This window comes from Podarcis liolepis (genome assembly GCF_965112155.1).
Source record: "Podarcis liolepis genome assembly, chromosome: 14".
Lineage (NCBI taxonomy): Eukaryota > Metazoa > Chordata > Lepidosauria > Squamata > Lacertidae > Podarcis > Podarcis liolepis.
Window position 1 is genome coordinate 9,422,230 of NC_139569.1, and position 24,976 is coordinate 9,447,205.

Sequence of the window (24,976 nt, forward strand, 5' to 3'; positions counted from 1 at the left end):
TACCCTTAAGGGCTGTTACCTTCATCAGCAAAAGTCCTTGAACATTTATTTATTTAATAAAACCTATACACCACTTGGCTGTTTAAAAAAAAAAAAGCCCTCGAAAGCTACTTACAAAGAACATAAAACAATAAAGTTTTTGGTAAAAAATCAGTTTTAAAACTACTATTTAAAATAAGCTAAACTAAAATTAAAACACACATATCTCGGTAGAAAGTTCTTTTATTTAGAAACGTACATCTCTCTCTTTAAGGAGTTTCTCACAATCATTTCTGCATTCTGCTTCAGCCCGCCTTAGTTTCGTTTTCAGTAATTGCCGATGAATAAAGTTGTTGGGGATGATCCATATTTAGACCGCAGGTTCTCTTCTCCGTGAAGGATCTGGAAGATCAGAATACATTTAAGAGTTATAATTTAAATAGCAAATGCGTTAGTGTTTGTTTAGCGGGGTTCTGTGCTGTGGACTAGCTGCATTGTTTCTTAGTCTGACTGTGAACTGGAACGCTGACACATTAAAGAGTAGGGAACCCCAGGGCCATGAGCAAAGTCTGCCCCCTCCATGTCTACTGCTAGTTCCCAGGAACACAGGAAATTGTACAGACCAACTGACCATCAAACTTGGTTTAGTCTGCGTGAACCAGAAGCAGCTCTTCAGGATGGAAGATACATCTCTCCTAGCCTCGAAATGCCAGGGATTTATGCAACGTATACTCTACAACTGACATCTGCCTCTAGAATTAAATATTCTAGTCCTCATGGATTCTGAAGAAAGGGCTCAAGGAAAGAGGAAAGTTGCCTCTCACAGATTGATGCCATTGGGCCACTTTGTTTGGTACTGTCTAACTGCCAGAGGCTCCTAGGTTCCAGGCAGGAAACCTTGCCGATTATATAACTAATTAGTGCTCCCAACTACCTCCCTAAGTGCAAGAAAAAGGTGGTGTCAAAGTGCATACACTTGTTTGTGGACCAATGCCCCTTCAAAAAACAGCAGTGGGGTCCCACACTCCCAGTTCTTTGAAGAAATAAAATGGCCAGCAGGAACATGACTGACTAGGAAATGAAATCTGGATTGGACTGAATATCTATACCATGGGTAGGCAAACTTAAGGCCCGGGGGCCAGATCTGGCCCAATTGCCTTCTAAATCCGGCCTGCAGACGGTCCGGGAATCAGCGTGTTTTTACATGAGTAGAATGTGTCCTTTTATTTAAAATGCATCTCTGGGTTATTTGTGGGGCATAGGAATTCGTTCATTTCCCCCCTCCAAAATATAGTCTGTCTATCCACCCCCTCACCAAGGTCTGAGGGACAGTGGACCGACCCGCTGCTGAAAAAGTTTGCTGACCCCTGCCCTGTACGATGCTCCGGCTCTCCTTAGGGGGTCTGTTGACAGTGTGGGTCAACAACGCCCTTTGGAACTGGCAGAGCCCATGGGGCAGACGAGCCTTGACTGATGGCTCCCGAGGCTGGTTGTACGGACGGGTGGAAGGGGTTTGTTTCAGTTCCTCCTCCGCGACCAAAGTTGCCAACTTTTGTGCTAGGGATGAGTTGGACGGAGGGGAATACCAGAATCTCTAATAGAGGAAGAGACAAGAATAGCTTGCAAAAGAGGGGAGGCGACAGGGACTCGGTGGGTGGCTAGTGCCGCTGAGTGCAACAGATAGTAGGTGGGAGATGGTGTTGCATCTGGGCTTTTCAAACAAAAAGCTGATGGTCTTCTTTTAGCACCAGAACAGTGGTATCAAATTGTTCCTACCGGTAATCAGTTTTTCCCACTTCTTTCTGCTCTAATGGTTTCGTGTCCCCATGCCCTTCAGGACGGTCTTCTGAAAATCCTCTGGCATATCCTGCAACATACATAAAATGTCTTTCGTCTTTGTCACGGCAGCCCAAGCCCCCTTCAGAAGTCTCTGTTAGATTGCATCAACTAGCCGTGCTCAGTCCCCCGAAAACTGAAGAACGCAGCAGCTACTGCTTTTCCTCTCCTATCCAGCCTTGCTTGTTGGTCTTGACTATACAGTCATACCTTGGAAGTCGAACGGAATCTGTTCCGGAAGTCCGTTCAACTTGCGAAACGTTCGGAAACCAAAGCACTGCTTCTGATTGGCTGCAAGAAGGCCCTGCAGCCAATTGGAAGCCGTGGAAGCCCCGTCGGACGTTCGGGTTCCAAAGAACGTTCACAAACAGGAATACTCACTTCTGGGTTTCCGACATTTGGGAGCCAAAATGTTCGACTGGCAAGGCATTCGGGATCCAAATTATGATAGTATATCGCTTTGTGTTCAGGCTGTATTGATTGAGAAAAGGAGAGAGAGAGACTGCCCTCTTCTGCCCTGGGCCTTTTTAGAAGGAATGCTACACATTCTATTCTATTCTATTCTATTCTATTCTATTCTATTCTATTCTATTCTATTCTATTCTATTCTATTCATATCTTTTGGGATGCTAGTTACGACACTTAAAGGTAAAGGACCCCTGACAGTTAAGTCCAGTCGTAGACGACTCTGGGGTTGCGGCGCTCAACTCGCTTTATAGGCCGAGGGAACTAACATTTGTCCGCAGACAGTTTTTCCAGGTCATGTGGCCAGCATGACTAAGCCGCTTCTGGCAAAACCAGAGCAGCGCATGGAAACGCCGTTTACCTTCCCGCCGGAGCAGTACCTATTTAACTACTTGCATTTTTGGTGTGCTTTCAAACTGCTAGGTTGGCAGGAGCTGGGACTGAGCAACGGAAGCTCACTCCGTGGCAGGGATTTGAACCGTCGACCTTCTGATCGGCAAGCCCAAGAGGCCCAGTGGTTTAGACCGCAGTGCCACCCGCATCCCTTAAGTAGACTTAAGCGGCTATCTAAGGCCATTGACTTGCAAAGAAACTTGTCTGACCAAATCGGCAACCTCCTCTCTTAGATGCTAACCCTCACTGGGTACAGGAGCCCAAGAATTGGAAGGGACTCGAGGCATCATGCAAACTCAACCCCACCAACCCACAGCAATGTTGTCCGTCTTGACATATCACAATTGCAATCTGCATTTCCATTCCTTTGTGGTGTTGGACGTGGACCAGCCGTCCCTCACCTTGACTCAAGGCTGGCTAAACAGCTGGCGCTAACTCACCCTCTGGAACATCTGTTGAGCCGGGAATCTCGAGGTCACTTTGTGGATGGTTTGCGAGCCTCCTAATTTGCAGTGGACGTAGCCGTAGAGGTTGGCAGCTTGGAGGCAGATGCCAGCTATCACGAGAGCCTGCAACAAACAGCAAACAGAAGCAGGTTGGGACGTTTACCAGCAAGTGTGTTGGCAGTGCACAGAATGCACCACTGAGTGTAATAATAATAATAATAATAATAATAATAATAATAATAATAGAGACAGAGAAGTAGGTACACCACTTTGAGCTCCTTGGAGGAACAGGTGGGATAGAAATGCAAAAAAACAAATTATCTTGTCAGATATTCTGTTGGGAGTTACTTATCTATCTTGACTAGAGATGGATAGATCAGTCAATTTCGGCTCTCTCAGTTTTCCCGTTTTCCAGTATGAAATTCAGTTCACATTTTGCAGAAATTTGCAAAAGCATATGAAATCCTTGGGAAAATTCCAGCAGCATTTTGTCGTGAATTTCTCCTAACAAACACAAATGCAGTTTTGACGAATGCACCTATTTTTGCAAGCAATTTCCCCTAACGTAAAGCATTTTCTCTGTGTTATTATTATTATTATTAATTAGATTTATATACTGCCCTTCGTCATTAGATCTCAGGGCCGTTCACAGAATCATATATATAATATTCATGAATATCTTCCTCTTCATGTATGCTTTCCCCTAATATCAATGCCTTCTTGTAAATGTTAGTTGGACAACTGCATTGCAAAATTCAGACAGGCACAAATTTCAAAGGGCAGCTGTGTCTAGGTCAGTGCGAATTTGATAAATTGTCTTTAATTGTGTACTGAGTCAGTTTTTTTCTCCACCCCTAACCTTGGCTACCTTCCTAGATTGAAGAGACTTCTGTGACTCTATTGCTTTTTTCCCTTAATGTAGATCCCCAAGTTTTTTCATCAGAAGCTGGGGGGGGGGGTGAGTTATGACTGTTCTTCCACGTGCCGTGACATGGGTAGGCAAACTAAGGCCCGGGGGCCGGATGCGGCCCAATCGCCTTCTCAATCTGGCCCACGGACGGTCCAGGAATCAGCGTGTTTTTACATGAGTAGAATGTGTGCTTTTATTTAAAAGCATATCTGGGTTGTTTGTGGGGCCTGCCTGGTGTTTTTACATGAGTAGAATGTGTGTTTTTATTTAAAATGCATCTCTGGGTTATTTGTGGGGCATAGGAATTTGTTCATTTCCCCGCCCCCCCCCAAATATAGTTTGCCCCCCCCACTAGGTCTGAGGAACAGTGGACCGGCCCCCTGATGAAGAAGTTTGCTGACCCCTGTGCTATGATCTGGGTTTGAAGAGCTATAGCCAATATTATTTATCACATCCGTATAGGCTTGTATCCAACAAAGATGTCCCATTGGTGCAAGGACTTCTGCCTGTGCAACAGGCATTCCTCTCCCTCCATGCCCCACCTCTGCCCCCTGGGCTTTTGCAAACTTTTGTCCAACCCCTTACCAGCCATTTCAGCTTCAAGGAAAACAAGGTACTGAAGAAGAAAAGTGTCCAGATGACCGGGCAGATAATCAGGCCCAGCCAGAATATCCGGGCTTCGACTTCGGTGGGGGCAGCTACGGTTGACGGGACCTATGGTGGAGGAAAGTGGGGGAAAGAGAGGGGTGGGTTACCATCCGCTGAAATCTCTGCGAAAATGACGCAGAATTAAACAGAAATGGGAACTTCTGCCATATATAATCTGATTCTAGGAAAACAGATTCATTTCCTCATTATCGGCAATAAACTTCCTTAAAATTTGGTACCGTGTCGGTGGATATGTTGGTCCCATGCATTTTAAAAAAGGCCTTTTTTTCCGTTTACTCAAGAAATACTGGCCACGTCAATGTAATGGTCACTGCAGAATTGCATTTTATGCTCATTTTACAGTTTGATAAACCTTGCCTTCATTTGCACATGGCTTTAGGGGTTTTTTTTAAAACAAAACAACGAAACAACTAAGCAGTATTTTAAATGAAAAACTGCAATAGATTTCCAGAACCCCGACACCTGGAATCAGGTGTGGGACAGATGAGCGTGGTTTGGGCGAAATGGCGTCTGTCACCAAATGTGTAAGCAGGCAGAGGGTAGGGTTGCCATTTTTCAAAAAGCAAAATCCAGGACACCCCAAAAGTTGTTGAGCAGATTTGGCATTTAGAAAACATCTAATGGCAGCCCTGTTCAGGGAAGTTTTTAATGGTTGATGTTTTATTGTGTTTTTAATATTTTAATATTAAAGGTTAATATTTTGTTGGGAGTGGCTGGGGCAACCCAGTCCAGTCAGATGAGTGGCATATAAATAATTAAATTAATATTATGTGGACCACCCTTGCTATACACATAAGTTGGCATAAAAATTGCAGGCCTAAATGAGGCAAGTGCTGCTTGGTTTCCCCCATTTTGGATGGCTTGTCTGCATCCAACAGTGGTGTAGTCAATAACTTAATTGCATATTATTTGACGAAGTCCTTTCTTCTGTCTGCCATCTATGGGAGGACTCCGAGCAATAATACTATTGGGGGAGAAAAACTTATCTCCATCCCCCCAATTCTTGAAATTACGTACCTCTTCCTGCGCTTTCCCTGTATGCTTTAGACCAGTGGTTCCCAAAGTGAGGAGTAACTTGCCCTGGGATGCTTGGGATTAGCTAGGATTACCTTGCGAAGAGGCAAGGGAGCAGCAGGGGGCGGCTGGAGATGTAAATGACCATCAGATTTCGAAAGGCTGGTCTCACTGCATCGTGTCCATCAATTTTGTCAAATTAACTAAACTAAATGGTCTCAATTGGATTTTGAATGAATGTGTACAGTGGTGCCCCGCAAGACGAATGCCTCGCAAGACGGAAAACTCGCTAGACAAAAGAGTTTTCCGTTTTGGAGTTGCTTCGCAAAACGAATTTCCTATGGGCTTGCTTCGCAAGACGAAAATGTCTTGCGAGTTCCTGCTGGTTTTTTCCCCCTCCCCCCCCCTTTTTCTAAGCCGCTAAGCCGCTTATCAGCTGATCCGATCAGCAGATAAGCCGCTAAAAGCCGCTAATAGCGCTAATCCGCTAATCCTTCAATGGGCTTGCTTAGCAAGACGAAAAAACCACTAGATGAAGAGAATCACAGAACGGATTCTTTTCGTCTTGCGAGGCACCACTGTACTTAATTGTTTCTGCTTTGAATTTTACTGTGTTGTTATCTTCCTTAGGGGCTTGTGTGAGCCACTATTCTGAATTATGCTTTCTAATAGGGATGGGGAGCACTGCTGATGTGTTTATGGAACCGAGGCTGAGTCTGAAAAAGTTTGGGAACCACTTAGAATAATAGAATCATAGACTTGGAAAGGACCATGAGGGTCATCTGGTCCAACCCCCTGCAATGCAGGAATCTTTGGCCCAACCTGAGGCTCAAAGCCCCAACCCTGGGAGATTAAGAGTCTCAGAATCTACCGACTGAGCTATTGCCCGCTGCAACACATGGTCCACCAGCAAGGGCCCTTCTATGCTCTGAGAAAGACAGTGTAAAGGAATACCTTTTTCGCTTCGTACACCCAGTGGCTCTTCCCATCCTCATCAATCTGGTTCCACCACCGCAAACCGACCAGCAGCCTTCCAGTGACGTTCTAAATGAGAGGGTGAAAGCCAGCCAGCTAGAGAGGTCTGTATTTTTGGTTTTTTTATAATAATTTTTATTTGATTTCACAAATGTAAAGTTGCAACAATACCAAATATATATCCATATTTAGAGATTTCCCAGAATCTCCAGACAGCTCCCCATCCCCTCCATGGGTTCTATTGTCAACTTTTTCAACTGCATATTATTTCATAATCTGTATTTTGTATCTGTCCATATTGTCCGCGGTGTTTGTTTTCATCTGCTAATAGTGGTCTCCTAAATAAATGAAAAATGTTTCCCATTCTTTCCTGAAGGTTTTGTCTTCTAGGTTCCTGAGCTTCTGGGGTTTTTTTAAAAATAAAAGTTATTTTAAACATTTTTTCAGTTCATCATATATCATTTCCTAGAATGCTTTTATTACCTTACACAACCACCACATATGATAAAAGATACCTTCTTTTTCTTTACATTTCCAGCAGGTATTTGTACTTGCATTTTTGCTAACTTACTAGGAGTTAAAATACTAGGCAGACCAACACGGCTACCTATCTATTACTAGGAGTTAAATACCACTGGTACACCATTTTCATAGATCTGTATTTTTGGATCAGGATGCCAGGCTAGCTGGGCCACTGGCCTGATCCAGCTTCGGGGCTCTTCTTATGTACTTATGTACTTATGCCACGACAAAGGCAGTGTTGGATGGTGCCCATTGGGACTGGTAGGGCAGAAGGCAGGAGGACCAACAGTAGGTGGCGCCAGAGTCAATGCCTGACGGTGCCAATGGAGCCTGGTTTTGTCCCTATCCTCCTTCTCCCTGCAGAGCTTTACAAGGGCAACACTGATACTAAGGGGAGGGGAGATGGCAGACTGTTTCACGCCATTGGATGAAAGACAACATGGCGCAAGGTGGCATAACGTTAGAGTTGTGAGATGCCCAGAGCGTCCTTACCTTCACAGACCAGAAGTCGAAGGACAGGAGGAGGAGAATGAGGACGAAACAGGCAATGAAACTCTTGCTGAACCAGTCGCAGACTAGGTAGGTCACGATGGCACTCACTCGGAAAAAGAGGTGGAAGAAGGTGGCCAGAGGGTGCCTAGGAGAGAACGATCCGGAACATATGCTAAACTGTTTTGTGTTGCACCCCAGAAGTCAAGACCCAAGTTTGGGGCAAGTACTCTCTGGTGAGAGAATTCCAGCAGACAGTTAAAATCACAAAATATGCAGCAAAGTAAAGCATGGAAGTATAGGCGTAAAACCTTTTAAATGCACCTTTCCAGTGAATTACCATATTTTTCAGTCCATAAGACACACTTTTTTCCTCCTAAAAAGTAAGGGGAAATGTCTGTGCGTCTTATGAAGTGAATGCTGCGTGGAGGAGTTACGTGTAAGCGGCTCCTGTCCGCTTTGCTGCTTTAAAGCGAGCCATAGAGGAGGGAGGGAAGGAGAGCCATGGCTCCCGTCCATCCCTCCTCCGTGGTTCGCTTTAAAGCAGCAAAGCAGACAGGAGTCGCCCACTTCGCTGCTTTAAATAGTTTAGTACAACATTTGATTCAGAATAGTTTTTTTCGTGTTTTCCTCCTCTCAAAACTAGGTGCGTCTTATGGTCAGGTGTATCTTATGGAGCGAAAAATACGGTACATATTGGTTCCATCTTAGTCATTCGAACCACTTCTATTGCATTTAACAGGCTCTTTGGGCAAGCTGGGCAAGTTTGTTCTTAAAAAGGAATTGGAATGTAATTTCAAAAAATTAAAAATGATGATACATGGAAACATTTAAAAACTCTACTTGCAGACAACTTGCAGCAGCCACACTTGAGATCCTCCCTTTGCTGTAAAGAGACAGTAGCGATGGGTCTCTCATTTCCTCATAGATCTGTATGTTCTGTCTGGTGTTGTTTTTAACAGAAGCCTGGGGTTCCCCTTTGTGGAATATGGTAAAAAATGAAGTTGCACGTGGAGTCGTATTAGCAGCTGTGGTTTAACAACAACAACAACAGAAAAGCCCCAAACTTCTCAGCTTTCTATGTAGATTGAAACGTGCAGCCGAGGTTTCAGAAATGGAGCTTCTTTTCTGAAGTTCTTATAGTTCATTTAGTGCAGAGTCTCCCCAGTTCCACAGTTGTGAGACTCTTCAAGACTTGAGAAGTTGGCATGTTCCTGGGGCCAAAGCATCTTTTCCACAGCCTCCCATATCCAGATTCAAATTTCACTTGCAAGGCAACCGAATGCTGGTTGTAGCCAAACAGAATAGTATAAGCAGAAAATATACATAATAATTGGACATGAAAATAAAAGGTTTGGCCTATGCAATAAATAAAGCATGCATTAAAAAAACACACAAAAACATAGAATCTTAAATTTTGAGGGTGACCAGGTTTTCTAGGTTAGGAAAGCTCCCCTGTGAATTTAGCTGTGTTAAGCATTATGCGCCTGTCCAAACCAGACAACAGATATAAAATCATATTGATGTCACTGAGGGTAGAAAATTTTCTCCAGATATTTTTGGTTAGGTGTTTCACACAATTTACAGAATAGCATATAATGCGTAGCATCCTCTGCCCAGGGTCAAGTGCATATGCAAAACCACTGATCCCTGCGGATTTTCTTAAATTGCCCTTCAAAAAAATGGATGTGATAGTGTGAAAACGCAGGGCTACAACATCTTTGAGGAGGAACGCTGGCTCCCTCGGCCTGAAAGTGAGATGAGTGCCGCAACCCCATAGTTGCCTTTTACCGAACTTAACCATCCAGGGGTCCTTTACCTTTACCTTTACCTTTACCTATCAAACAGGCTTCAGCGATGCTACTGCTTAGTAGGGGCATTGCTAGGGATTCGGCACAGCTCAATCGTGATTGAAATTGCAGTGATTAAGAGGTTTGCACTGAACTCACTTCCTGGAGGTGATTTTTGGATAAGTTTGCAATGAAATGCTGGTGAGTTTTCAGGAGGACTCAAACAGAAATCCACAAAAGGATACAGAAACATGAAATGAACTTGGAAAGTGAGAAACTGAACCTTGGCCCACCCCTACCTATCACAAATAATTATGACCTATGAACACACATTTCTGCAATTGAATTTGGAGGGCTGGTGTAGTGGTTACAGTGTCAGACTGGGGCCGGGAAGACCTGGGTTCAAATCCCCACTTGGTCATGAACCTCACCTTGGAGTCAGTCTCTGTCTCTTAGCCAAACCTACCTCACAGAATCATTGTGGGGGTTAAATGAGGAGCAGGAGAATGACTTACATCACCTTTGGATGAGGGACGTTGGAATATAAATCCAAATTGTAAAATCGATAAATACAGACCCTCCAATGACCCTATTTCCCAGGTACATCCCTAATTTATAGAAGCAGTCCCGGTTTCTGATTTGATCCCAGAATGTCCCGCTTTTCCTTAGGATGTTCCTAATTCCAATGGAGAAATGTTGGAGGGTGTTGAGTTATCTGACCCCTGAGCCATCTGAAGGCAATCCTGTACAGTGGTACCTCAGGTTAAGTACTTAATTCGTTCTGGAGGTCCGTTCTTAACCTGAAACTGTTCTTAACCTGAGGTACCACTTTAGCTAATGGGGCCTCCTGCTGCCGCCGCGCCACTGGAACACAATTTCTGTTCTCATCCTGAAGCAAAGTTCTTAACCCAAGGTACTATTTCTGGGTTAGCAGAGTCCGTAACCTGAAGCGTCTGTAACCTGAAGCGTATGTAACCCGAGGTACCACTGTATAAGGAAGGGTTTTTTTTTAATGTTTTATTATGTTTTTATATATGCTGGAAGCTGCCCAGAGTGGCTTGGCCAACCCAATAAGATGTGCGGGGTATAATTAGTAAAGTTATCATTGTGGAATGGGACGTCCCTATTTTCATCGGAGAAATGTTGGAGGGTATGTAAATAATAAAATTAATTTACTTCATTTACCTGATCTTTGCTTTCCTTAAGGCCAACTCCTCTTCGTTTCCGAAGTCAAGAGACACGTCTTCAGTGTCGTCTGCTAAAGTCTGGAAAAGACACACGAGCACACATGCGTATTTTAAACAAGTACTGATCAAAGGAAGGATGTAGTGGAAATTCCTTTCTTCCTTCGCTGTTGACGTCATGCATGAGCCTCTTTCCCCAAAGACCAGAAGTCCACCATACAGAATCAATCGAATCAGGAAGGAGGATGAGATTCATCCCCACAGACGAGAGTGATAGCCGCCAATCTAGATGGCTTCAAAAAGAATTAAATGACATAGAATGAATTGAAAAATATGTTTAAAATAACGACTGTAAAAGCAACCACCCAGAGGCTTTCCTTTAGGGAATTATAGGGACAGAACTACCCAAACTGTATTGAAATTTATTCATGTATGCGACTACAGTGGCAAGAATGTTACTTGCCCAAAAATGGAAAGAAGAGAAATCCCAGCGAAAAAAGAAAGGATGCAAAAAATTATGGCGAATACGCAGAAGTGGCGAAACTTACCGGAAAAATATGAAAACAAGATAACAAACTTTTTATAAAAGAATGGAAATGGTTTACTGAATATTTACAAAACAAACTGTAAACGGATAAGAACATTGGCAGGATTATCGTAATAAGCTGCAGATTTACGAGGGTATATATTTAAAGCAGATGAATAAATGAGCAAACTAAGAGTTACCGCATTTTTCGCTCTATAAGACGCACCAGACCACAAAACGCACCTAGATTTTGGAGGAGGAAAACAAGAAAAAAAATATTCTGAATCTCAGAAGCCAGAACAGCAAGAGGGATCGCTGCGCAGCGAAAGCAGCAATCCCTCTTGCTGTTCTGGCTTCTGTGATAGCTGTGCAGCCTGCATTCGCTCCATAAGATGCACACACATTTCCCTTTACTTTTTAGGAGGGAAAAAGTGAGTCTTATAAAGCAAAAAATACGGTAATTTGGATTTGCAGAAAATATTAAAAATAAATTTAAGGAACCGCAGAAAGAGGGGGAAGGAAGTCAAGTTTTGAAATGTTAAAATGATTGTAAAATTATTGAAATGTATAAAACCGAAAATCTATCTATATATCTGTATCTATGAATTAAAGAAAGTTATGGAGGAAAGGGCGAGTGACGGCTACTATCCACATTGGCTTTACTCTGTCTCCATAGTTTGTGGCAGCCATGCCTCTGAATACCAGATGCTGGAAACCACATGAAAGGACAATGCTCTCATGCTCCTATTCTCCTTGCTGGTTTCCCACAAGCATCTAGTTGGCCTCTGGGAGAATAGGATGCTGGACTCAGTGGGCCATTGGCCTGATCCAGCAGGCTCTCCTATGAAATTGCCTGCAGGAAAGCATTTACTCAAGCAGGTTCAATGTGTGAAAAAGAAATACAGTGGTACCTCAGGTTAAGAACTTAATTCGTTCCAGAGGTCCGTTCTTAAGAAGAAGAAGAAGAAGAAGAAGAGTTTGGATTTGATATCCCGCCTTTCACTCCCTTTAAGGAGTCTCAAAGCGGCTAACATTCTCCTTTCCCTTCCTCCCCCACAACAAACCCTCTGTGAGGTGAGTGGGGCTGAGAGACTTCAGAGAAGTGTGACTAGCCCAAGGTCACCCAGCAGCTGCATGTGGAGGTGCGGGGAAGCGAACCCGGTTCACCAGATTACGAGACTACCGCTCTTAACCACTACACCACACTGGCTCTTAACCTGAAACTGTTCTTAACCTGAGGTACCACTTTAGCTAATGGTGCTTCCTGCTGCCACCACACGATTTCTGTTCTCATCCTGAAGCAAAGTTCTTAACCCGAGGTACTATTTCTGGGTTAGCGGAGTATGTAAGCTGAAGCGTCTGTAACCTAAAGAGTCTGTAACTCGAGGTTCCACTGTACATCCAAGCGCCGTTCACGCACATCCAGTAATTCAGTAACTGGGAATCCACAAGCAGAACCAGGAAGGCCAATTACTTCACACCCAAAAGAATTCATTTGGCCTCCAGCTGGAAATCTGAACCTCCTGGGGAATTAGGAAAGGCGTTTACTACATTGGGAGTGCCTGAAATGAATCTGAAACTTGCATGGCCACAGGAGGTCCAGTTCAGGGGGAAAGTCCAGCCAAGCATGGGATGTCATCTGAGGAATGCTTTTCCCAGCAAACGGGGGAATTATCTTTCCAAATGTGGGGAAGGGAGGGAGGTTAAAAGAAGGCAGCGCGCAGCCAGTGTGAACCCCCTGGAACATTCTCCCGTCATATTTTGGCACAAAGCAGATGGGAAGCTTAAAATGGTTGGGTGGCGGGCAACTTTAGGAGGAAATGGAAGCCAGTAAGTTGAAGGGGACCAAACAATGGTCCCGAACAACGATGCTCGGTTGCTCTAGTCTAGGGCATGCGGTAAGGAATCCTGGACCTGCCAGACATTGCTGAACCACGACTCCCATCATCCTTAGACATTGGTCACACTTGCTGGGGCTGATGGGAGTTGTAGTTCAGCAGCACCCAGAGGGCCAAAGGTTAAGGGCATAAGAAGAGTCCGCTGCATCAGGCCAGTGGCCTATCTGGTCCAGCATTCTGTGTTGGAACTCCCATTTGGGGACTTCCCTGGCTTTTTTCTGGCCCATGTAGGACCAGTCTGGGTAGTTATCCTTGGTGAAGACTTGACATTTTTATCCCCCAAAAAGTTTTTGATTGAGTTCCACTGAAATGAGGCTGCATTTTAATGTTTTAAGGTTGTATTTTAATTTTGTTTTTTAAGCTGTATTCTAATCAATTGTTTTTATATTTGGTGTTAGCTGCCCTGAGCCCGGTCTTGGCTGTGGAGGGCGGGGTATAAATAAAATTTATTATTATTAATATTCTGTTCTCATAATGGCAGACCCCTCCAAGTACCTCTATTTTCCAGGGACAGTCCTGGATTTGCAAAAGCCACCCCAGTTTCTGATTTGACCCTGAAATGCTCCGCTTTTCCTTAGGACGTTCCTATTTTCAGCTGATAAAATGTTGGAGGGTACGGAGCTATGCGACCCCTGAACCAAGGAGACAGGAAACTATACAGCCTTTAGAAGACATCTGAAGGCAGCCCTGTAGAGGGAAGTTTTTTTGAATGTTTGTTTTATTATGTTTTTATATACTTTGAAATCTGCCCAGAGTGGCTGGGGCAATCCGGTCAGATGGGTGGGGTATGAATAGTAAAATAACAGCAACCACTGTTGGGTTGAAATAAATAAATACCACTGTGCTTTTTTTAAGGGGGAAAAAGTGCCAGTACTCACCATGCAGTTGTTCTAGTAAGTGCCACACTTTTAACATTTGGGGATGAAAAAGGTGCTGGTACTGCGTACCTTTGAGTGCCCCCAGGGGGGGGGAAAGCAATGATGGTGATGATTGAATAGGATGTCCCTATTTTCATCAGAGAAATCTGGGGCAACCCAGTCAGATGGGCAGTGTAAAAATAACTATTATTATTATTATTATTATACCTCGGGTTACAAACACTTCAGGTTACAGACGCTTCAGGTTACAGACTCCACTAACCCAGAAATAGTACCTCGGGTTAAGAAGTTTACCTCAGGATGAGAACAGAAATTGTGCTGCGGCAGTGGGAGGCCCCATTAGCTAAAGTGGTACCTCAGGTTAAGAACAATTTCACGTTAAGAACGGACCTCCAGAACGAATTAAGTTCTTAACCCGAGGTTGTTGTTGTTGAGTCATTTAGTCGTGTCCGACTCTTCGTGACCCCCTGGACCAGAGCACGCCAGGCACTCCTGTCTTCCACTGCCTCCCACAGTTTGGTCAAACTCATGCTGGTAGCTTTGAGAACCCTGTCCAACCATCTCGTCCTCTGTCATCCCCTTCTCCTTGTGCCCTCCATCTTTCCCAACACCAGGGTCTTTTCCAGGGAGTCTTCTCTTCTCATGAGGTGGCCAAAGTATTGGAGCCTCAGCTTCAGGATCTGTCCTTCCAGTGAGCACTCAGGGCTGATTTCCTTCAGAATGGGTAGGTTTGATCTTCCTGCAGTCCATGGGACTCTCAAGAGTCTCCTCCAGCACCATAATTCAAAAGCATCAATTTTTCGGCCATCAGCCTTCTTTATGGTCCAGCTCTCACTTCCATATATCACTACTGGCGCTATGTTTAAGTACCCAAACTTTAGGTGGAGTACTAAGCTCTACGAACATTTGGAAGATTTCATTATAAATTTTCGGGATATCACTGTAGGAATTAGTGGTCTTTAAGTTGGATAATACTTGTTTTCTCAGGTTGGCTGTAAGTTTTTGCCCCACTGCTGCACTCATTTCCTGCATTTCTAGCAACTCGTATAATTCTTTTAAATAAACTGCTTCCCCACATCTAGCCTAGCTCAACCAATCAAAAGAATAGAAGAGCAGCTCGCTGGATCAAGCTGAAGACCCATCAAGTCCAATATCCTGTTCTCAGAGCAGCCAACCAGATGTGCATTATGGGAAACACGCAAGTGGGAACAGAGCTCAAGAGCACTCTGCCCTCCTATGGTTTCCATGAGAATTTAAGAAAAGTCCTGCTGGGCCAAGCCAATGGCCTATCGAGTCCAGCATCCTGTTCTCACAGAGGCTGACCAGGTGTTCAACCTGTGAACAGGATCCGAGCACAAAAGCACTCCCCCCACAACAGCAATTTCCAACAAACCGATATTCAGAAGCATGGCTGCCACTTTGTTTAGACCCAGACTTCTTGCGGTTAAGAAAGTGACAGGAAATGGGTTGAGACGTGGTGTGGGATGAGCAAACAATTAACAGGAAGATTTATGAACTGAAGAAGTCTGAGGAGTTTTATGGGTTTTTTTAGCATGGGTTTGTCGTGCCAGCGAAACTGAGCTCTTCAAAACGCTTCAGTTGCGCAAAGCTGAATTTCCAGGAGGCCCTTGAGTTCCTTCTGCAAAGTGGAGGTGACCAAAGTTAAAATATTTAAAGAGGCAGCCCAACAGCTGATTCACAATGTAAGTAGTGTTGCAAAGAGACAACTAAGAAAGCTGTGCAGAGGTTTTTTTAAAAAAATAATAATAATGGTGTTCAACAGCAAAAGCGACACAAATTGGAATTGGGCTGGTCTTCCCCTCAGAAATTAGAGCTATTTAAAGGCAACTTAGACTTTTTATAGCCGGTTTGTTTAAAGCACACTCACCCAGTCAAAAAAAAGAATCATGGGAATTGTGGTTTACCCCTAGCAGTGTTACGAATCCCAGCACCTGGAACAAACTACAGTTCCCAGGGTTCTTGGGGGGGTGTGCTGCAAATGTATGTCATGTACACTGACTAATAATAATAATAGTAATTTATTACTTATACCCTGCCCATCTGGCTGGGTTTCCCCAGCCACTCTGGGCGGCTTCCAACAGAACACTAAAATACAATAAGCTATTAAACATTAAAAGCTTCCCTAAACAGGGCTGCCTTCAGATGTCTTCTAAAAGTTTGGTAGTTGTTTTTCTTTTTGACATCTGGTTATTCCCAAATGAGGCTGCCTTCACCTTTTCACACCAAAAGCCTTGCCAGCTCACACCAACCATTTCCACACTGAGGCCCCGCAGCTTCACTGTCACGCCTATGCACCCTGTAGGCCCATTGACAACAACAACCCATAATACCCCCCTCCCCATTTGACACTCTCCTGCCCACAGCCCCCTGCAGCTTGCGGCATTTCTCCTTCCCCTCACCTGCTTCATCATCGCAGCCTGGGCTCCTTCCCTCCCTTCCTCTTCTCTGTGGCTCTGCGGATGTGATGTGATGCTCAAGCCACCTTCTCCTTCCTGGCCGGTTGCTATGGAGACGGGAGTGCAATGATGCAGGGAGATGCAGGAGAAGAAGGCAGGTTGGGCAGGCTGATGGACGTAGCCAAGCTGGGTTGCAGGGAGGGGCAGATACCCTCCCTAAATCAATAAAAATCAATAAAAATAGATAGCAAGCTGAGGTTCTGTCGCCGCCGCCCCCCCCCCACAAAAGGCCTGCCCCCCCCCAAATCCTGGCTACGCCCATGAAGGCTGATGGGAGAAGAGGAGAGATGGAAGGAAGGTGGTGTGCTGGGAGGAAGGACAACTTGAGAGCAGAGTGAGAGGGTTTGCCTGGATTTGTGGGGGGGGGGTGAGGTAGGGGAGTTAACTGTTATCAGATTAAGAGCAGCTTTGCGAAAGGGCAGATTTGTGGACTGTATACTGCTGACAGGTGCCTCTAATTTTAAAGGGCTTTAAAAAAAAGCCCAGTCCATTAAGTTGCAGCCAGCACCAGAGTATCCCCCTTGGAAATGATAGACATGGGTCCTACAGGGTCATTGATTTCTGATTCCAGGTAGGTAGCCGTGTTGGTCTGCCGTAGTTGAAACAAAATAAAAAAAATTCCTTCCAGTAGCACCTTAGAAACCAACTAAGTTTGTTATTGGTATGAGCTTTCGTGTGCATGCACACTTCTTTAGATACTTTCTTATACTTCTAATCTGAAGAAGTGTGCATGCACACGAAAGCTCATACCAATAACAAACTTAGTTGGTTTCTAATGTGCTACTGGAAGGAACTTTTTAATATTGATTTCTGAGTAAAGCTTACCTGGCAACAATCCAGAGAATGTTCCTCTTTTTCAAGAAACACTGCACACAGATATTCCTCAGCACATTAACCAAAAAAGCATTGTGATTATTCATTTATTTATTGCCTGTCCTTCACCCTAAGGTCCCAGAGAGGGCTAGGAACAATGAGAACACCATGGTGTTGCTTTAAAAAGGGAGGAATTCAAAAAAGGAACTATAAACATAAGCCCCTCATAAAGAGAAGCTTCCCTCCCCAAGAATATAGAGTTTCAGATTTTCAAATATGAGTCCGCTGATTGCCACTGAGCTGGATGTTCTGTGGAGCATGCGATGAAGGGGTACCATGTGTGTATTAAAATCATCCTCATCTCTCTCTCTCTCTCTCCAGCAAAAGCTTTCCCTTCCTTGGTCAGCTTTCCTGAGGGCGCCTAAAGAATTGAAGTGATCTCCCCGGGGCACAGGCCTGGGAAGTGTGTCTGGAGATCTTGGGCTGCCCAGATAGCAAGACTCCCCCCTTCCTGTTTCCCTCACTGATGGGGTCCAAAGGAAAGTAGAACTGTGGGAGTTGCTGGGAGGAGGCAGACAAGGTGCCACCCAACTGTCTTAAGGACTCCACTCTGGATTTGTGTACGATTTACTCCTGAGCCGAATGGAGGAAGAAACTGATGGACAATGCAGAATTAGATAAACTAACAGGAAGGATTCGAAACCTGAGGGACCAGAGATTCTCAGAAGACTGGAGTAAATTTATGGACTATTTGAAAAGTAACTGTGATGAACAGATTATGCAAGTAGGTTTGCAAGTAGTTTTGTAAGGTGAATTATTTGAAATGTTGCAAAAAAGATAATGAGGAGAATTATTAGTTAAAGATAATTAAAGGTAATATGAAATTAAGAAATGCATAATAAGTGATAAGAACGGAAAACAATCAGAGGTGTTGACGGAAGTCCAAAAAATATTGTATAAGATGAGAAGTTCTGTTGTATGAATGTTAATTAATATGTTAAAAACTAATAAAAATGCTTTTTTAAAAAAAGGCTTTATTCCTGAGCCTTTTCTTCTTCCGAAGATATCTGACAAGGTAGCGGAGATTTAGGACCAGAGTTCTCCTTCTCCTACATGCATGGGCAAGCTTCCCAGCTTGATGAGCCCCATCTGCCCATAAATCAGGATGAATGCTCAACAAATAAATAACCTGGGACAGCGGCAGAGGAAGCTGCTTGGGCGCCTGGGGCGATGCGCTCAGGGGCAGGGCGATCTGCCCATAAGGGCGGGGTGAGGGCGGGGTCTTGGAACAGGTCTCGGTGTTTCGATTTCTGGGAATGGAGTTGAGAGATGACCTAACCTGGGGAGAAAACAGTAAAGACCTGATGAAGAGAGCACAGCAGAGGTTATATTTTCTGAGAATCCTCCGGAAAAATAATCTCTCAAAGTACCTGTTGATGGCATTTTACCATTGTACTGTTGAGAGTGTATTAACTTATGGTCTGTGTGTATGGTTTGGAAGCTGCATGGTCAGGGAAAAAACAATGCTGTCCAGGGTTGTAAAGACTGCGGAGAGAAAAATTGGGTGCACTCTTCCCACCTTGGATCAAGTCTATGCTTCCAAGTGCCATAGGAAAGCTGCAGAGATAGCGCAGGATAGTGCGCACCCCGGAAATGATCTCTTTCAGCTTCTGCCTTCTGGAAGAAGGTACAGGGTTATGAAGGCTAGGACTAGCCGCCTGAGAAACAGTTGTTATCCAAATGTGATTATGGTTTTAAATGCAGTGTAAGGTAGTCTTTGTGGGAGTATATTGTATTTAATTATGGCGTATCAGAGTTTTTAGGGGGCTAACCAGGCTGGGATAGCAGGCTTGTTGGTTTCTGAATGTCTGATGTAGATTTTATCCAATGTCATTGCTCTGTATGGGACAATGACAATAAAGATGATCATACCGTATAGGGGTGGGGCGCACTGCGTGGCCTCTGGAGTCTGCCTGCCTCCTCCACTCAGCTGCCCTACAGCTGGGGGGGGGGGAGTGGGTGGACAGTTTGAGCAGCGTGGAGCCTGCGTGCGCCCAAGCCACCATGTCTTTCCCAGGAGAGATGTGTGGCTCAGGTGAGCTGCAGGCCCCGCGGTGAGTGCTGCCCGCCATTTTGTCACACCCATCAGTGTTGACACCCGGGGTGGACCGCATCCACTGCACCCCCCTTCCTCCGCTCCTGACCTGGGAGAGTCTCTGGTAGTGTTGTGCACCAAAAGTCTCTTAAGTTCAAAGAGAGAGAGAAAAGGTGGGGGAGGGAGAGAGCTTAATATTTGCCAGAGCTTGAAATCAGATATTCTGCTCCTAGGGTTAGGGATGGGTGAATCTGCAGGGCATAGTCCAACCACCATATAAGGTAAAAAGGTAAAAGGTAAAGGACCCCTGGACAGTTAAGTCTAGTCAAAGGCGACTACGGGGCTGCGGCGTTCATCTCGCTTTCAGGCTGAGGGAGCCGGCGTTTGTCCACAGACAGCTTTCCGGGTCATGTGGCCAGCATGACTAAACCGCTTCTGGAGCAACAGGACACTGTGACGGAAACCAGAGCACACAGAAACGCAGTTTACCTTCCTGCAGCAGTGGTACCTATTTATCTACTTGCGCTGGTGTGCTTTCGAACTGCTAGGTTGGCAGGAGCTGGGACAGAGCAACGGGAGCTCACCCCGTGGTGGGGATTCAAACCACCAACCATCTGATTGTCAAGCCCTAGAGGCTCAGTGGTTTAGACTACAGCGCCGCCTGCGTCCATATAATAGGGTTCCCCAACATCCAGAATTTCCTAGACTTAGCCAGGATCCAGCTGTTGGAAACAGTGTAAAGTCTGGGAAAATCCAGACATATGGCAACCCATGTCAGAAGTGTAGAATTTGGTGGATTTTCTTCAAAGATTTTGCAAAAAAAAGAAGAAGAAAAGATGGATTTTCACCTTTTGAAATATGGCAACCCTACTATGTAAGCTTTCTACTACCAAATCAGGATGAATGCTGAATAAACAGGTCATCTGCGGGAACCCCTATTTTTTATATTGCATTACATTAAGGGGGAGGATTGTGGCTCAGTGGTGGAGCGTCTGCCTTGCACACAGAAGGTTCCAGGTTCAATCCCTGGCGTCTCCAGGCAGGGCTGAGAGAGGCAGGGCTGAGAGACACGCTGCCTGAAACCCTGGAGAGATGCTGCCAGTCAGTGTAGACAATGCTGAGCTGGAGGGACCACTAGCCCAGCTCAGTCTGAGGCGGCTTCCTGTGTTCTTATGTTCATGCTGATGTATTCATGCTGCTTGTTGACACCAGGCTCCCAAAAGAGCGTACCAGGAAGAAGAAACAAATATTTATTCTCCAACATTTCTCTAATTAAAATAGGGATGTATAATAATAATAATAATAATAATAATAATAATAATAATAATAATAAATTATTTATATCCCCCCAAAAAATATCTGGCTGGGTTAACAAGCCACTCATGGGCGGCTCCCAACAGAATATTAAAAACAAAATAAAACAGCAAACACTAAAAATTTCCCTAAACAAGGTTGCCTTCAGATGTCTTCTAAAAGTCAGATAGTTGTTTATTTCCTTGACATCTGATGGGAGGGCACCACCACCAAGAAGGCCCTGTGCCTGGTTCCCTGTAGCTCCACTTCTCACAGTGAGGGAACTGCCAGAAGGCCCTCGGAGCTGGACGTTAGTGTCCGGGGTGAACGATGGGGGTGGAGACACTCTTTCAGGTATACTGGAAAAAGCAGGATATTCCAGGTTCAAATCAGAAACCAGGACAGCTTCTGTAAATCTGGGGTTGTCCTGGGAAAATAGGGACACTTGGAAGGTCTGAACAAATAGGTAATAAAACACAGCAGAAGTCAAACCAGTCCAAAACTAGCCATTGCCCTTGATGATTTAATTTCAGAAAGACAGGCTTGCTCCTGAATCAGGCTCACTGCTATCCTGGACAGAGTGCAGCAATTTTCCAATGAGTCTCCCTGTTCAGAGAATCTGGTTGTTAGTTACTCAAGAGTAGGATAAGGGCGACATGCATACAAACCCACATTTCCCAAAATTACTTTACTGTTCTTTAAGGGAGGGGCGGAATAATAGCTGAGCTGCCTCCACCCACTAGGTTGTTTCGGTTTTTAAAAGATCTTTTTGCTTTCTGATTATTTGCAAGATCCGTTCGCTTACAGTCATATAATTGTAGAGTTGGAAGGAACCACGAGAGTCATCTTGTCGAACCCTCTGAAATGCAGGAATGTTTTGCCTAATCTTTTGCTTGAACATACAACTCTTAGATTATAAATCTCGTTCATTACTGACTGAGCAACCCACAGGGCTTCTTGCTCTTGACATATTTTAATTGCTGACCTCTGAAGCCGAAACTTGTCTTCTATATTTATCCAAGCGGTTGCCGTGCCAGCGTTAACCTGTTAATCTGGGAGGGAAGTGTTTTGTAGAAAACAGAGCGGAAAAATCACGTGACTTCTGAGAACTCAGGCCCATTGTCTAACAGAAGGCAATATACAGTTGGCTAAAGGAAATCTTTTTGGCAGTTACCTCTGGCAACCTCCCAGTTTCAGAAAGCTTAAGAAATTAACCGTGTCAAAGTTGCCTCTGAGAAAGGAAGGAGGAGGGAGTCTATTCATTTTGCATTGGAAGCTGAAGCTATTAAATTTGCATTTCCTTAAACAGTACGAGAACCAAAACATAGCTGTCGTATGCATACCTTCCAACATTTCTCCGATAAAAATAGGGACGTCATTCAATGATGATGAGGATATTAATAATCATAATTTCATTTTTATACCCCGCCAGTCGGGCCAGGATCGGTGCAATATGCTCAAACCTTCTTGCCCCGTGAGGAAGCTGGCTACCGAATTCTGCACCAGTGAAGCTTCCGAACCACCTTCAGAGACAGCCCAATCTATAACACATTGCAGTAATCTATCCTAGAGGGTACCAGAGCATAGGCAGAAGTTTTCGAGCAGAATTCAAAGTGTTGCTGCTGACCTTTAAAGCCCTAAAGGCCAGTAGGCTCTGTAGACCAGAAGGTGTGTCTCCACCCCCATCATTCAGCCCGGACACTGAGGTCCAGAGCCGAGGGCCTTCTGGTGGTTCCCTCACTGTGAAAAGTGAGGTTACAGGGAATCAGGCAGACGGCCTTCTCAGTAGTGGTGACTGCCCTGTGGAACACCCGCAAGGCGCAGCTTCACAGGTGAGGCCGACTGGTAACTCACAGCACCTGGTGGCAAGAGCCGGGAAGGGATATAAGGTCAGCATTTCCCTTTGGCTCTTTGCCACAGCAACACATTTCCTGCCTTGTTGCATTTGGCTCCTTGACCCCTTGTTTCTTGATCCTCGGACCCTTGACTTCATGACTCCTTCTTCTTGATCCGTTGACCCTTGACTTTGTAATTCCTTGCTTCCTGACCCTTGGACCCTTGACTTCATGACTCCTTGCTTCTTGATCCTCAGAGCCTTGACTTCGTGACTCCTTGCTTCCTGACCCTTGGACCACTGGCTTCTTGACTCCTGGCTTCTGGACCCCCGTTCCTGCTCCCACCCCGCCATCTTGCCCTCGGTCCCGACGTCCCCAGCCAAGACTTTGATCGCCCATGAACCGGACCATGACACATGGCTTCTTCCCCCAAAGAATCCTGGAAGTGTAGCCCATTAAGGGAGTGTTGAGAGTGGTTTGGAGAGACCCCTGTTCCCTTCCCAGAGTGGCTTCGGAATCAGTCCCTCTTCCCAGGGGATGCATGGAATTGTAGCTTGGATAGGGGGCCTCCCTATGACTCTCAGCATCCTTAAGAAACTATGGCTCCCCTAATTCTTTGGGGGGTTAGTATGACTCTGAATGTGGCCTAAATGTGGTCTCAGCACACCATAGATATTGGCAGTTTTGTTTGCAACAGCTTTCCTCCATGGTCTGTGGTCTTCTCGTGAGCATCTGCTTGGTCACTGTGAAACCGGGATGGGGAACCAGATGGACCCTGAATTCTTCTTCATAGGTGCCACACATGGTTTGAAGATATTTCTTGCTGCGCTAGCATTAAATCAAAACCTTGTGGTTAGATTTAGTTAGTAGTCACATTCATAACTTCAATTAAATGAGGAAATGCACTTGCAAGAGTCCTGAGAAACTGTTGCTACAACTCTTTTTCACTTCAACTTTTTGCGTGTTTTCTTTTACATGCATACAGAATAAGTGTCAATAATCCGGAGTCTGTCTCAAATCGTCTTCACACCGTTGACGTCCCCGGCATGGATCTCTTTGGGAAGATCTTGCCAGGGGTCAGAGGAATCATCTGTGATGCGTCTCCCACCCAGATTCAGGCGCTTTTAGACCTCATGTTGGAAGGAGGAGTCATATCCAAGGAATACTACCAGACATTGCTCCACGAAAGGGACAGAGAGGATCTAGCAAGGAAGATTTCGTTGACCTTGGTGGAAAAATCGGCCATGCAATTGAGCCAACATGGTGCAGCATCAGCTAGAAGCATGAGTAGTAAGTTTGCTTTTTCTTCCTTTATCATACACTTGCTCAACATTTTCAGTGCAGAAATTCTGCCGTCCATCCGTTCTCAGTTCTGCGAGTGATGGGATGCACTTTGTGTCTTATTTATCAATGGACAGTCCTCTATTCCAAAGGCATTTCTGGGCAAAGGAGCCTTTCATTTTAAGGGCTACCCAGTCTAGCAGTGGTGTAGCGTGGGTTGTCAGCACCCGGGGCAAGGCAAGTAATTTGCGCCCCCTAACCCGTGGATTTGCGCCCCCTAACCCTAACCCCCAGATGTTGCTCCCGGTGCGGCCGGGCCCCCCTGCACCCCCCACGCTACGCCACTGCAGTCTAGTAAAGGAAAATGACCAAATACTTAGCAGGCTGTCACATGGATGATGGAGCAAGCTTGTTTTCGGCTGCTCCAGAGGGTAGGATTCTGCAGGAATTTCATTTCCTGGCATGTAGGACACTTGAATGAGTCCTTTCTGAATACACTCTCTTGCACGATGTAACTTAATCTGCAAGTATTTGGTTCTTTGCTTGCAACTCTGAGTTCAGCAAAGCCAAACAGGATCGATTGTCTTGATACACCTGTATAGGACATTTCACAGAAACTCTGATGTCCTGAAACAGTTGCATCAACCATTCACAATCCATGAGTGAAAATGACAGGGCATTGAGTTCTGCTTCACAGGAACTTAGGCTTACTGTTGTCTGCTTTTTGCACAGCCAGTCAAACAGACAGTGGTTGTACATGTAGCACACTCCAGAAGTGCTGGTACCATCCGTGGTGTCACTTCCAAAACTAGCATCTGCAAAGATTTCAAGACATCCAGTCTTCTGACTTGTGAACCTCAGTCTGTAGTGCAAAGTCCCCTTCAAATAGTGGGCTATGCGCTTCAAAGCTTTCCAATCCTGAACAGTAGGACTGTTGGCATGTCTGCACCAATGGATTCAAATGACAAAAAGGGGATTGCAGGGGAAAACATTAGGAAGAAGTTCCTGGTGATAAAAGCCATTTGACAGTGGAATGTGGATTCCTTAGGAAGGTGGTAGACTGTCCTCCATTGAAGGTTTTTAAACAAAGGTCAGATGGTCATCTGCCCAGCATTATTTCATTGTGAGTCTTGCATTGCAATGAGTCATAATAGGGGTTCTATGACCCTAAGAGAGAGCAGGGACTTTGAGGTTGCACATCAATGTTT

The 24,976-nt window shown here is 45.0% G+C and overlaps 2 protein-coding genes across 2 annotated transcripts in view; one reads left to right on the plus strand and one right to left on the minus strand.

The window, feature by feature from the left end:
* Nucleotides 1-206: 206 nt before the first annotated feature.
* Nucleotides 207-16,777, minus strand: TVP23A (trans-golgi network vesicle protein 23 homolog A). Its single transcript, XM_083474570.1, has 8 exons — nt 16,395-16,777; nt 10,674-10,753; nt 7,702-7,846; nt 6,667-6,756; nt 4,615-4,743; nt 3,114-3,242; nt 1,756-1,846; nt 207-381 (listed from the first exon to the last, which is right to left on the minus strand). The coding sequence occupies exons 1-7, from the start codon at nt 16,404-16,406 to the stop codon at nt 1,787-1,789; spliced, it is 645 nt and encodes a 214-aa protein (XP_083330696.1). The 5' UTR covers nt 16,407-16,777; the 3' UTR covers nt 207-381; nt 1,756-1,786.
* Nucleotides 16,778-23,379: 6,602 nt separating this feature from the next.
* Nucleotides 23,380-24,976, plus strand: part of CIITA (class II major histocompatibility complex transactivator) — a 45,518-nt gene continuing 43,921 nt past the window's right edge. Inside the window, exon 1 of the mRNA XM_083474173.1 lies at nt 23,380-23,777. Coding sequence (XP_083330299.1) covers nt 23,534-23,777 — 244 coding nt within the window. The 5' untranslated portion in view covers nt 23,380-23,533. The remainder of the gene's footprint in view (nt 23,778-24,976) is intronic.